Genomic DNA, 15280 nt, shown 5'->3' on the forward strand with positions numbered 1-15280 from the left:
AATTGAGACAGAGCACGAGCGGTGGGGAGGGGCAGAGGGAGAGGGAGAGGCAGACTCCCTGCTGAGCAGGGAGCCCCACTTGGGGCGATCCCAGGACCCCGAGGTCATGACCTGAGCCGAAGGCAGACACCTAACTGACTGAGCCACCCAGGTGCCTCCAGAGATGCTGCTTTTATACTGTTTTGCACTCAGTGGTCTATTCAGATGCCAGTTTTGGCAAGTACAAAACATTTCATAGATTTATAAATCAACTTCTAACGTGAAAGTTATAGAGGAAGCTTTTTATAGATGGCACTTCCTCATGATCTGGATAATCAGGGATGTCATGACTAATAGGTTCACTGTGTTGTTGGGTTTTCTGTCTTTTAGAAAATCTTGAATAGTAATATAGATTTTCAAACTTGTATGAAGTACTTAAATACATGCCTTTGTATAGTTTTAGGAGTTCAAAATAAATTTAAACTGTTTCCCTTTGTTTACTCGAAGTTGTAAGTGTTCCTGTGTAAAACTGTAAAATTGTTATTGGTACCACAATTCCCTTTAGAGAAGTATTTTTGTTCTTACATTATTTCTACCCATGATAAAGTATGTTGAAGTGTAATGCATTTTTTCCTTCAAAAATCTGATTTAGGGTGCCTGGGTGGCTCAGTTGCTTAAGTGTCTGCCTTTGGCTCAGGTCATGATCTCAGGGTCCTGGGATGGAGTCCTGCATCGGGCTTCCTGCCCAGCGGGGAGTCTGCTTCACCCTCTGCCCCTCCCTGCTGCTTGTGCTCAGGCACACTCACTCTCTCACAAAAATAAATAAAATCTTTAAAAAAAAACACCTAATTTATTTCAAAGTGATTATTTTTAAAAAGCAAGAACTAAAGATATTGTTGAAATTTTTCATCAGAGGGGTGCATGGGTGACTCAATCGGTTAAGTGTCTGCCTTTGGTTCAGGTCATGATCCCAGGACCCTGGGATCAAGCCCCATGTTGGGTTCCCTGCTCAGTGAGGAGCCTGCTTCTCCCTCTTCTTCTGCTCCTGCATGCTCTCTCTCTCTCAAATAAATAAAATATTTAAAAAATTTGGGAATTTTTCATCAGAACATTTGATTTGGGGCTGCCCTTGATTAATGATGAAACACTGTGGAAAACATTTTGTTGCATAAATTTGATATTATTGATTGGTCTTACAGTCTCATTTTCCTTCCTCATACCTCCACTTAAATGTGTGTGCATATGAGCATGTATGTGTGTGTCCATTGTCACCATCTTTCGTATTCTAGGCATTAAGGAAAATTGGAACTTTTAAGGTTTTATTCTTTAGTATACTTAGGGATATTTATAAATGAATTATTTTAAGTTTGGTACAATAAATTCATGATCTTGAATTTTTAAAGGAACAGTGGTTTATTTATTAGACTTGACACCATATGAATCATAGTTTTGTTGCAAATGTTTAGAGCACTGTTAATCAAGTTGTAGATTAGTAATGTAATTGTTGGAGGATGTTGTGTTTCATCCTGTCATTGTGTCTGTAGGTGGTCATTAATTTCTGCATCGTTGACAGTGTACAACACAGCTCCTTTTGTGGAAACATTATGGTTCTTTGAATATGTGCTTCAGGAACTTTTCATTTTCTCTGCATTGTCTCTTGCATGTAAGAGAATTTAAACTAGATGTCTTTAGTCTAAGAGAAGAACTGACTGAGGTAGACAAATATTGAAGAAGTTGAGTGCTCTTACGTAAGTTCTTAGCATGAAAAAATAAGTTTATGATTAAATATTATTAAAGCAAAGTAATGTAGAATTTCCCTTTATTAACACTAACTTAATTCTGTTAGAACGGAAAAACCTCTAGAATTACATTAGGATTAAATCTTAAAGTAATTATTTTTGTGTATATGTTACTTTCATAAGATACACAAACATTTATTGATGTTTTCATTATAAGTATCTGAGGTAAGGATTCCATCTTTTTTATTTCTTCATAGTGCTGGGCAATCAGGTGTCTTCTGAGAGCATTTTCTTTTTAATAAACTTTGTAAATAAGAGTGCATTTCTGAAAAATTAAACCTATAAAAATAATACAGCTAGTTATATGGAGAATAAAAGTGATAAAATGTTAAATTCCTTACCCCCATTTCCCTGAAATATTTAAACATAGTTTCCACACAGTATGATTTTTAAAAAATGTAGTAAAAGCTTTTGAGGAAGCTTCTGTGCAATTATGACTAACTCTCTTGAATTAAAAAAGAATTTCATCTTTCTGATGTTTCCTTGTTTCAGTGTTCATTTCTTAACTTTTTTTTTTTTTTTAAAGATTTTATTTACTTGAGAGAGCGCGAGTGAGCAAGCAGCAGAGGAAGAGGGAGAGGCAGACCCCCGCTGAGCAGGGAGCCCAATGCCCGGCTCGATCCCAGGACTCTGGGGTCATGACCCGATCTGACGGCAGATACTTAACTGTCTGAGCCACCCGGGGCGCCCTATTTCTAAACTTCTTACATTCTCTAGCAAAAGAAAAAAGTTGAATCTTACGACTTTAGAATTTGGCAGCCAGTACTTCTCCTATAGTAAGTTATCATGCAAATAAGTAGAAGAGTCCAATAATCCAAGAAGCATTACCAGAAGGCAAACAGTTCCTGGAAGTTAGAGATACTTCTGGTAACTGTTGGGAACAAACCCATAATACCTTTTTTTTTTTAAACCAGGTTTTGTTTTTTTTTTTTTTAAAGATTTTATTTATTTGACAGAGAGACAGCGAGAGAGGGAACACAAGCAGGGGGAGTGGGAGAGGGAGAAGCAGGCTTCCCGCTGAGCAAGGAGCCCGATTAGGGCTCGATCCCAGGATCCTGGGATCATGACCTAAGCCGAAGGCAGACACTTAACGACTGAGTCACCCAGGCGCCCCAGAAACCAGGTTTTTGCTCATTCTAGGATTAAAGATAATTTAATAATCCATGCTTTGACTAGGTTGCTAGTGGTTTCAAGAAGGTGGTTCTGTAGTGATAGAAATTGAACAAGTGAACATAGATACCTAAGCAGTTGGGGGCAGCCATTTAACTTGCGTATGTTTGGCAGCTACAGAATGAAAAATGTAGTATGTACATTAATTTTAAAAGGTTTTGAATAATAACTAACAAATAATGGTTCTTACAAATATTAAGCCCTAGATAAATAGGAATAAAAGCATTCTCTGCAGTGAAATTTTTACTTAGTGTGCATAAATTCTCTGGTATCTCTTGCTTATTGTAGTGTTTGATGATGGTGATGAGAGAACACTGAGACGCACTTCACTTTGCCTAAAAGGAGAGAGACATTTTGCTGAGAGCGAGGTAGGGTGCCATGGATGGGCTTTTTGGGTTGAATAACTTCTAACGTCGAGGCAAAATGTGATTTAATTTGTCTGTTGTTTCTTTCCTAGACACTTGACCAGCTTCCCTTAACAAATCCAGAGCATTTTGGAACTCCAGTAATTGCAAAGAAGACAAACAGAGGAAGGAGGTCCTCTCTTCCTGTGTGAGTGTTTTTTCATATACAGTAACGTAATATAAATATTACAATACAGTATTACAACAAGTAATGTAAATATTATAACATTAAACAAATGATTTTTCTAGGATGGCTAAAATTGTTTAGGTAACTTTTCCATAGTATCTTTTATCCTTATGTTAGATATTTTACCTTGAGCAGATCTTGTTCTTAATTCTTCCCATTACTTTGTCCAAGAATTATCACAACAACGCCTTTTTCAAAAAGGCTATTTTTGTCTTGAGTTACTTTGTCAAATTCCTTAGTTGATGTAATGTATTCTCTATTTTAAGTGAGCATATATATTTTTTAGCCTTTTTATCTCAAAAACATTTCAAACTTAAAAATGATACGTCAACTTTCGGGGCTCCTGGGTGGCTCAGTCAGTTGAGCGTCTGACTCTCGGTTTCAGCTCAGGTCAGGATCTCAAGGTTGTGAGATTGAGCCCCCTTTTGGCCTCTGTGTTCAGCAGAGTGTCTCCTTGAGATTCTCTTCCTATTCCCCTCCCTCCCTCCATTTACATACACTCTCTCTCTCCCTTTCACTCTGTCTAAAAATAAATAAATCTTTTAAAAAAATTATATAATAAACTTTCATATACTCATCATCTAGATTCACTAACTGTTAAATTTTTTTGGCACATTTACTTTATCATTCACTCTGTAGGTACCTATTATAATTATTTTTTATTTAATGATAATTTTAATTGGTCACACCATCTGAGAGGACATTGCAAGCATCAGACCTACCTTTAAACACTTTAAGAATAAGGAAATTCTCTTACATAGTCAAAGTATGATTATCAAATTCAGAAAATTTAACATTCATAGAATGCTATTGTCTAATAACATATAATTCGTATTTCAAATTTTGCCACTTGGCCCAATAATAGCCTTTATAAGCATCCCCTGAATCCAGGATCCAATCCAAGACCATGCATTACATTTAGTTTATATGGTTCTTATTTTTTTTTTTAAATTTTATTTATTTATTTATTTGAGAGAGAGAGAGCAAGAGGGAGTGAGCACGAGCAGGGGTGAGGGGCAGAGGGAGAGGGAGAAGCAGACTCCTCACCAGGCACAGAGCCTGATGTGGGGCTTGATTCCAGGACACTGAGATTATGACCTGAGCCAAAGGCAGATGCTTAACCAACTGAGCCACCCAGGCATCCCTAGTTTATATGGTTCTTAAATCTCCTTTTATCTGGAAAAGTTCTTCAGCTTTTTTTTTTTTTTTTTGGTCTTTTCATGACCTTGGTATTTTTGAAGAGTACAGGCCAGTATTGTAGGCTTTTCCTCTCTGTGGGTTTGTCTGCTTATTTTATTGTCTAGGTAAGTGAACTTAAACCCTCACATGTTTTGTTTTGTTTTTTCCCTCACATGTTTCTTAATGAGATCTTTTCATAACCTGTTAGGAAATTAGAGTTACATTATCTGGCATACATAAAAAGTAGAAGGATGGTCTTTTTTAGAAAAATGTAACTGGCACAGTAAGTACTTCATGGTGACATAATTAGGCTTTTCTGTCCCACCTGGTGGTTGGCATAAGCGCTAAGTCCAAATCCTCATTCATCTAGTGACGTGGACTCAGAGTTACCATGGATAGCTCAGGACTACTTTGGGACTAGGGAAGTATCTATCTCTTCAATTTCAGTAAGAATGAAGAAACTACTACTCTGGAGTAATCCACAGTAGAAATTGAATTGTACATGTTAAATTCACACCACTCTGACTGTCTCAACAATGGCTTATGTGAAGATCCTGATAAAGTTATTCTGACTTTTAGTAATGAAGATGAAAAGGAAGAAGAAAGTAGTGAGGAGGAAGATGAAGACAAGCGACGTCTCAATGATGAATTATTAGGAAAAGTTGTAAGTGTGGCATCTACATCTGAGAAGACTGATTGGTATCCTGCCTTGGTAAGTCAGATTTCTTTGCAGAATTAATCAACCATTTAAAATATTTGTTTAAGGGGGTGTCTGGCTGTCTCAGTCAGTAGAGCATGCACCTCTTGATCTCAGGGTTGAGTTCAAGCCCCACGTTGGGTGTGGAGCCTAGTTAAAATTTAAATAAATAAACAAATAAACAAACAAGCGAATGTTTAACATGGATTTTTAAAAAGCATTTAAGATATTTTGAAAGTATTACACAAATTTAATTTGGACTTTATTGCAGAGTTGAGCAATCCTACTCAGGTCCCACATACTTCACTGTCTTCTCTTGTTATTTTCTTTCTTTAATTTTCTATAACCAATCATTTATTGGGATTTTTCAGCTCTTCCTTCAAAATGTGTCCAGTGGTCTCTTTTTATTCCTTTTGCCACTTTACCCTCGATTTATGGTAATTACCTCCAAGTGCCCTTAACTTGATCCCTGAGCTTTTTGCTAAATTCAGACTGTTTTTCTAGAAGCAATTTTTAATTTTTACAGAGAAATAGTTTTAAAATACTGATTTAATCATGATTGTCCCATTCTCCAAAAAACCCCACAAAACTTTCACTGACTGCCTAATGGATCAATTCTGCATTCTTTAGATGGATATCTGGAGGCCATCCCAGCTCTTAGTTCGTTTCCCATTTCCAGTGTAAGCTCTGTACTCACATTCTTTCTTAACTGCTCCCTGTGTCAAACACTTCACTCTTCTAAACCTTTACCCTTGCCTTAAATCAATTAGTATTTACTGAGGATATGCAGGGAGTTCAGCTCTAAATTCCTTAGAAGAGAGAGAAGTATGAATCTTGTAACACCTTGCTCTCAAGAATCTTATTATATACATCTAAGAGATTACACAGCAATTAAAGATTATATAGTCCTTTTTTTTTTTTTTTTTTGAAGTATGAAGCCTAATGCAGGGCTTGAACTCACGATCCTAAGATCAAGACCTGAGCTGGGCTTAAGAGTTGGACACTTAACAGACTGAGCACCCAGGCACCCCTCTATCATCATCATTTTTTTTTTTTTAAGATTTTATTTATTTATTTGCCAGAGAGAGAGAGAGCACAAGCAGGGGGAGTGGCAGGCTCCCTGCTGAGCAAGGAGCCTGATGCGGGACTCAGTCCCAGGACCCTGGGATCATGACCTGAGCTGAAGGCAGACGCTTAACTGACTGAGCCACCCAGGCGTCCCCCTCTATCATGATTTTTAAAACTTGGTGCAGACACTGGAGTAAAACGGAGTATTAGGGAAAGGAAGGGTACACCTAGGCTTTGGAAATGGCAAGTCTGATGCGTTGGTTGGGAAATCTAATCTTTGCTTACTCAGGGAAGGAATGAGAAGAAAGGATGGGCAAGAGAATTATTTCATGTGAGGAATCAATAATACTTAGTAATACCTGTCTCCATTTTCTTCTTTTCCTACTCCTCTCTTCTGAAATGTCTTAAGGTTCAGCTCAAGTCCTACCTTTTCTACAGAGTCTCCCCTAACCACTCTAACATAACTATGCCCCTTCTCTGAATTTTATTTTTTGAATTTTGAATTTGGTATCACATATATCTCCCAACAACAGTGTTGGCACAAAACATGTCCCAAATTAGATCCTTTAAAGAACCGAGGCCATTTTTTTAAGGTTATGTGCATATAAATACATTATTCAGTTACTATTTATAATAGATTTACTTTACATAAGAAAAGTCTGAAAATCCTTTGAGCCTTTCAGCTGTACAGGCAGACAAGTAAATAGGTTTGGATTCAGAATATTTAGGTCATAATTTGCCAAGAGATTTTTTTTTTTAATTCCTTCATTTACTCAACAGACTTACTGTTTGCCAGGTGATGTAGAAAATAAAAGATAAGACACCAATCGCACGTTTGATAATTTTATAATTTAATGCAGACAATAATTCAAGTAACTATATAGTAGTATATGTTCAACATTAGGACTTCTTCCCTGAGAGATTACATTTGTATAAAGGAGATCCAGAAAGTCTTGATGAAGCTGTTGCTTTTGAACCGAACCTTGATGGATTTAAAGTTAGTTAAACAAAGCTTCTCTAGAGGACTTTCTTAGAGGAAACAAGATAAGTAAAAGCAGAGAAGCAAGGTGTTTGTTCATGGAACTATTTGCTCTGGGAATCCATTTTGGCTAAATTTTAGACACGAATGAGGGAATCACAGGAAATAAGACTGGGAAGATAATTTGGATCTAGGGCAGAAGGGCGGCCATAATTCTGCATAGAATTTTGTGGAAGAGTAACATTATTTGAGCTGCATATTTTAGAATGTTAATGAGACAGTAGTATGTTGAATAGATTGTTGGAAAGACTAGAAATGGCACGAATCAATTTGGAGGCCAATTTAGTGGTTCACAGGTAAGGTAATTAAGCCCTGGGCTGTGTCTACTCATCCTTTAAAACTTAACTTAAGCCTTTGCTGCCATACCTCTTCCTTCCCTGGGTTGAGTTAAGCCTTCCTCCTAGATGTTTTCATATCTCCGTACTTACCCTCCATGGTGTTCTTTTTGTGTTTACCTCTCCATTATGCTGTTAGCTCCTTGAGGACAGACACAACTTTATTATTAGTCTAATAATGACCAGCACCCAACAGACAAACATTTACTGCCATCTGATGTTAAGACAGCTGATATGACTGCCAAGAATTTTTAATTATCTGGATATATACTGTTTAATACGATAGCCATGAGTCCTAAGTGACTGTTTACATTTAAATGTGAGAGATGAACCATGAGAGACTATGGACTCTGAGAAACAAGCTCAGGGTTTTAGAGGGGAGGGGGGTGGGGGGATGGGTTAGCCGGGTGATGGGTATTAAGGAGGGCACGTACTGCATGGAGCACTGGGTATTATACGAAAACAATGAATCGTGGATCACTACATCAAAAACTAATGATGTATGGTGACTAATATAACATAATAAAATAAAATTAAAAAAATAAATGTAACTTAATTAAAATTAAATAGAATTAAATATTCAGTCTCTCAGTTGCACTAGCCACATTTCAAGTGCTTAGCAGCTACAGAACATTTCCATCATCGCATAAAGTTCTGTGGATGGTGCTAGGTTGTAGCAGAGGGGCTGGTGTTAGGGATGATAATGAGCAGATAAATTTCAGCAGTTTATTAGTAGACTTTAATTTTTTTAAAATATTAAGTGCTATAAAGAATATATAAAGATTAGCTATTTACTGATGTTAAGACATTTATTATTTTTAGAAGTTAAGAAATAAAAAGTTCTTACTCAGATTTTCTTTGATTTGTTTTCATTACTAAAAATTGTAATGCTCTGGTAAGAAAGGGAACTTAGGTGTTTTAGAACCTACATGTTTATTTTGAACAAACAGCAGATTTCAAAATAGATCTTGATTGAAGTGTATTTTTATTTTTATTTATTTTTTTTATTTTTTATTTTTTTTCTAAGATTTTTATTTATTTGACAGAGAGAGAGACAGCAGGAGGGAACACAAGCAGGGGGAGTGGGAGTGGGAGAAGCGGGCTTCCCGCCGGGCAGGGAGCCCGATGTGGGGCTCGATCCCAGGACCCTGAGATCATGACCTGAGCCGAAGGCAGACGCTTAATGACTGAGCCACCCAGGTGCCCCTGAAGTGTATTTTTAAAACATTATAATATGTCGGGGTACCTGGGTGGCTCAGTTAGACTCTTGATTTTGGCTCAGGTCATGATCTTAGGGTCCTGAGATTGAGCCCCAAGTTGGGCTTTGCACTCAGCATGGAGTCTGCCTGAGATTCTCTCTCTCTCTCTCTCTCTCTCTCCCCCTCTCCCTGTGACCCTCCCCCCCCCACTCACACACACACACACACACGTACTCTCTCGCTCTCTTTCCTTCTCTCTCTAAATAAATAAAATCTTAAAAAAAATTATAATATGTCCAATTTTCATCATGGATCATATGTTTTACTTTTTGGACAATAAATATGTAGCTTAGAATAAATCCTAATTTTTTAAAGTGGTGGTCACATTGTAATTTATATTGTATTAGCTATTCATTGTATAATCTAATGACTGAATAAATTTAATATCTAGAAAACCAATGTGCTAAATAAAAATCACAAGACAACCTTTTAAGTAATTCATTACTGACAATGAAACTATTTCTTACAAAATATAATCCACTTGAGAAGTGAGGGGGATCCAAAATTATTCTTTTCAAAAAATTATACGTTTTTTGAGCAAGGGAGATTAGGAACCAATCTGTTCTTATTTTGTATTTCAGGTAGTATCTCCCAGCTGTAATGATGACATCACGGTGAAAAAAGACCAGTGTTTAGTTCGATCATTTCTCGATTCTAAATTGTGAGTCACTTAATAGTGTTACATTGGGAGGAAGAAAATGAAATCACAGTGATAAACTCTTCCACAGTCCAAGCTTTATTTTTAAAAGTCTGATCATTTCATGAACTGAGAAGTCATTACATAATATGCTTTACTTTTTGTAAGTTACTTTTTCTGAAAAATTTTATATAAAAACTGAACGACAGTATGTGAGAATAATATTTAAAAAGTTTTATAAAGCGTGGTATTGGTTTTCTCTTCAGTTGTAAAAATTTGGTATTTTTATTATGTATACTGTTTCATACTATGAACTATGAAATTTACTTTTCACAGAATTAGAATATTACTAAAATAATCATTTTGACTTTTTTTCTGATTAAGTCACATTTTTAGAAACTTTAATCTCAGCTTTGCTTTGTTTCCCAAAAAGGATATAAAAAAGAAAAAATTATATGTGTTTATGTGTGTGGAGAGAGAGAGATGTAATTCTCTGGAAATTTTAATATATCTTACAGTGATAAAAATATTTTAATATTACCTTCTATTAAATTTTTTTTACTAAGCTGAGTAGTAAATTTAAGAAATAATAAAGATCAAGAAAAATAGACATTGTGTCTTCTATAAGGAAAATATCATGCTGATCTAAACTACCCTATACTGGGTGTAGGAAGATTGCATAAACTATTAATAAATGTGAGGCTTTCAGATTAGTGTATTTTGAGTATGTGAATCTTAAGAATTAAGATACTAGCTTTGCCTATATTACCTCTTGCCCTTTATTAAGGATTAGGACATACATGGTCTTTTTAAAACATAGGCAAAATAATTTTGATTTTGAGGTTTACATTTTTCTATGTGTTTATATTATTTAAGTGATAATTTTTACCTAATAATGGTTTTCCTTCCCTTTATTCTTCTCTGTAATTAGTTATTCTATAGCAAGAAAGGATATCAAGGAAGTAGATATTCTCAATCTACCTGAATCAGAGCTCTCTGCTAAACCAGGTAAAATAGGAATGAATCAGTCCATTATTTCATGATGTGGCTCTAAATGGTAAATAGTGACTAAACCAAGACTGAATATTCTCTGGGGCCATTTTAATTGTTTAGAGTTAATATTTACTTTTATTTGATGGCTATTTTTTTAAGGGCTAGATAAAATATTTTATTTGTAATTTTTAAGTAAGCTTAACTTTTCCATGTTTTACCATTAATACTTTTAACAGTATTTTCTTTTTTTTTTTTTTTTTAAAGATTTTATTTATTTATTTGAGACAGAGAGAATGAGAGAGAGAGCACATGAGAGGGGGGAGGGTCAGAGGGAGAAGCAGGCTCCCTGCTGAGCAGGGAGCCCGATGCGGGACTCGATCCCGGGACTCCAGGATCATGACCTGAGCCGAAGGCAGTCGCTTAACCAACTGAGCCACCCAGGCGCCCTAACAGTATTTTCTAGGGTAATAATAAACATTAATATAACATTATGACTTAGATATATTGAAGTCTACTGTATTTATAAGGGACAGCTGAATTTGAGTCCAGATCTTCTGACTCTGACTGTTATTCTATTATTCTATGTTGCTAATTCCATAACAACTGTTTATTCTTAGGGCTACAGAAAGCAAGCATCTTCTTAAAAACTAGAATTGTTCCTGATAATTGGAAAATGGATATAAGTGAAATCCTTGAATCATCCAGTAGTGATGATGAAGATGGTCCAGCTGAAGAAAATGATGAAGAGAAGGAAAAGGAGGCCAAAAAGGAAGAAGAAGAGGTGGTAGGTGAAATTTTATGTTTGTAACATAAAGACATTTTAATATTTTAAAGTAAAAATTACTGCCTTTGTATATTTTCCCTCATTTAGATGTGCTGTATTATTTGTTTCTGCCTTTTTCTAGCTCAAATTGATTTCTTGATTTTTTTGGATTCTAACTTAGTGGGTAAATCAGAACTAATTTTTTTAGCATACAAAGAACTTTTCAGGTTAAATAATCAAGTACAAACTTTGCAAACAACCATGGAGAAAAGAAATGTAACTTTTAGGTATATTACATATGTTAATTCATTTAAATTGTTACCACGTGGAATAACTAGTATTATCCTACTTTAAAGGTGGGGAAGGTGAAGGTCACAAAGGTTAAGTAACTTTCCCAAAGTTGCACAGCTCAAATGTGGAGAATGGGGATTTGAACCCAGATCTGATATGTCTGAATTTAGAAACTTTACCTCTTTCAGTTATTTTACAGTATCTCAAGAATGGTGGGGATTAAAAAACCTATCCGAACTGAAAGAATATTTCATTTGGCAGTTTTATAAATCAGAGAAAAGAGATTGTTTTTATAAGTGCTAATGGTTTTTTTTGGTAATATTATGTCATTTAGGATATATATCTATAAATGTAGGAAATTATTCATGAGCTACCACATAATAGCTTATATGAATATTGTTGTCTATTTATTCAGCAATGTTTTGTCAAGTGGGATAAACTGGTAGTATATTTTTGGTTGTTATGAGGTAAAGAGACCTAGGGGCAGACAAAGAGAATGAGTTTACCAAAAAGAAGACCTATTTGAGCATGAAAAATATTTGCTTGGAAAACATGGAATGCTTGTTTCTGTTTTACACGTACAAATATGAATTTATGAAATAGAATGAGTATACTTGTATGTGATGAAGGGTATGTGATATTTCTTTCCTTTTACTTCCCCTGCAGTATTTGGTTTTTTGCACTCTGAAATCAGAATGGCGGTTCATACTTACAGGCTGCCTACAGAGTTGCCATAGTAACGTGCTGTTGGTTTTAAGTGAGCATGCTCGGAAAGACAGGAAGGTTTAGCAGAGGCTTGGCAGGTTGCCAATGGAGGTTTGCCAGATGCTTTGAAATGGGCTGTCTTTCTTTTCCTTTCATGTAATGTCTGATTTTTATGTGGAAGAGAATGTAAGTAGTGCTGTATAACCCTGCGGATGCTATGCCCTAAGAGGGAAAGCAAATATTTGCAAGTCAGACTGAAAAATGTTCAGACACTGTACTGATTAAGTAGAAGGGGAATCTAACCATTTTGCATTTGAAAGAAAATGCAGCATATAGGTAAGATTTTTTTTCTAAAATATATTTAGTTACCATTTTGATTGCCAAAAACGGGGTTAAATGAGAATTTTAGGTGTTGATGATGTGGCTAATAATGGTAGGGCTCATAACCAAGCGTAATTGTTTCTTGTAAAAGAGACAGTAGGAGTCTATTTTTAGACTATCAGAGGATGAAGGCTATTTTTCTGAAACAAGATAGATTTTGAAATGAAAATGATAATGAGACAGTTTGGCAGAATTCAGGATTTAAAGTCTATTAAATGTGATTTTTATATTTTATCTGTATTTATTTAGAGATTATATGTTTTCAGGGTAAATAGGCCACATTTTCAGGGTGTGAACTGTTGCAGTCTGATTTTGCCTTTTTTTTTTTTTTTTAAGAATTAGCATTAGTTAGGATCTGATATTGCCAAATATTGAAAAAAGATTAGTTTATTTTTGCTAATACTTTTAATTGCTGTCCCTTTTAGAATGCATTTTCTTTACTCCCCACCCCCCAAAAAGCAAACCCTGAAATTTTAAACAAAGAGAGGAAAAAGAGCTTTGTAGTAAGGTTGGAAAAGATGGCTATAAAATAGTAAATAGTAAATAGTGTTCTTATTACAGCTATTAATTTCATAAAAATCACAGCGTTTTATTCAAGCTGTTAGTAAATGTTAGTAAAAAGGAATGAAGAGCAGAGGCAAGCTCTGTTACCTATTGTTTGCAGGTAGTAGGTAAAGAAATTTTAAAATGTAAGGACATTTGTAAGGGATAGTATCTTCTTAAAATGTGTTACTTAAATTATGAACCTGTTAAAATTAAGTGAAAAAGAATGCTTTTCATTTACTGAAAAATAAAAGCAAAATTACAACATTTAGGCACTGAGTTGTCTGTTAATTTAAATTATTTTCCAGATGGTCAGTTTCGTAGCCTATACTTTATTGAATTACTTGACAGGAACTAATTCCTCTTTTTTTCTGGCCGTAGAGGTAGATTTCTTGAGTGAGATTTTGGTTGCTTTAGAAAAAAAAAATCAGCTGCATTTCTTGCTCTTGGATTTAAGATTTAGTTGCTGAATCATTCTAATTTGTCTTGAACAGTAATTTTTAAAAATTTACTGTATTGATAAACTGAAAAACAGTTTAGTTTATATGTAACAAAGGAAAAAAAAGTCGGTATGGTATAAAATTAATTAAAGTCTGATAAGCCAGGGCCTACCTGGCTTAGTCATTATAGGCCTTTACTACATAGGTGAGGCTAAGCTGTTGTATTACATTGTAGATCATATTCTTCCTGAAACGTAGTAATGCTATGCTTCTCATGAAAATATAATGTTGCTTTATAATGATAAAAAAGATCTTTAACATTCTGTAAGCCACTATAACAGTACTTTAGCTTGTCATTTAATGTAAATTTTGTGCAGTAGAATCATACAAGTGTTAGATACTTCTGCAGTATTAAGGGACAGTGGACATTGTTTTCATATTTGATTCTTTGAGTACCCTAAAATAGCCTAAATAAGATTTGAGATTCATGGCTTTACCACGGAGGAGCATCTTTTTTACTTATTATTATTTCGAATTCCTAAGCATTTATAGTTCAGGATTGGAATACAAGAAATACGTTTCATACTGTTACTGGGTAGGAAAAGACTTGAGAGTCTGACAGGAAGTAGGTCCAATCTATATTGATGACTGTAAATTTTAACCTGTTGATAATTATATTGAAAAAAAGCCCTGGAGAATATTTTTGTAGGTATTACTTAAATGTCTTTTGTTAAGAAAATTTTATAATAGAAAAGATACACTGATTTCCTTTTGAGCTTTGAAATTGATTGAAAAGTCCATGTAAACATAAGTAATGGTGTTTATTCATAAGTTATTCCTTATATTCACTTTGGATGAATGTAGGAAAGTTGTCTAAGGATAAAGTGAATAGGTGAAGACATTAAGGGGGATTTGACTAGTTGCATATCCTTTTAGTTTGCTATATGTAGTCTTATGTGTTGGGCCCTTAAAAAATCCCTTCTAATTTCATATTTAGTAATGAAAACAAGAATTTAGTGAATTTTTACAAGAGATGCTCTTTTTTTGTTTAGAAGTACTGACACCCATTTCTCCAATCTTTGAATTTCCTAGGGATCACTCTTGTATCTATTGCCTAGGATTATATTCCACTATTATAAAAATCAAAGTGCTTGTGTTTTTTTATTTATGGAAACTGGAATTTTTTTCTTATGGTTAAATCAAGTGTTATTTGTATTTATGTTGTCTTGTAAAGGCATTTGTTAGTGATCTTGAATCACTTTGGGTATAAACCTATAGTAAATGCTTGATAACTCAGGAAAATTATGCTAAGGCAATAAAATTTAAAGAAAAATTTAAAGGTAATATTAGCATTTTAGGTATATCTAGTAACTCAAGCTGTCAATCAAGTGTTTCTAAGCAGATTCTATAA

The 15280-nt window shown here is 34.8% G+C and overlaps 1 protein-coding gene across 5 annotated transcripts in view; it reads left to right on the top strand.

Moving 5' to 3' along the window:
• The window catches only part of ARID4A (AT-rich interaction domain 4A), a 64729-nt gene that overhangs the window by 11180 nt on the left and 38269 nt on the right, over nt 1–15280 (top strand). For all 5 annotated transcript variants that reach the window (XM_078053761.1, XM_078053764.1, XM_078053763.1 and 2 more), the window contains exons 6-11: nt 3237–3316; nt 3406–3500; nt 5298–5430; nt 9698–9777; nt 10685–10761; nt 11364–11530. In XM_078053761.1, the coding sequence (XP_077909887.1) occupies nt 3237–3316; nt 3406–3500; nt 5298–5430; nt 9698–9777; nt 10685–10761; nt 11364–11530 (632 nt within the window). The remainder of the gene's footprint in view (nt 1–3236; nt 3317–3405; nt 3501–5297; nt 5431–9697; nt 9778–10684; nt 10762–11363; nt 11531–15280) is intronic.

This window comes from Halichoerus grypus, chromosome 8, assembly GCF_964656455.1.
Source record: "Halichoerus grypus chromosome 8, mHalGry1.hap1.1, whole genome shotgun sequence".
NCBI lineage: Eukaryota > Metazoa > Chordata > Mammalia > Carnivora > Phocidae > Halichoerus > Halichoerus grypus.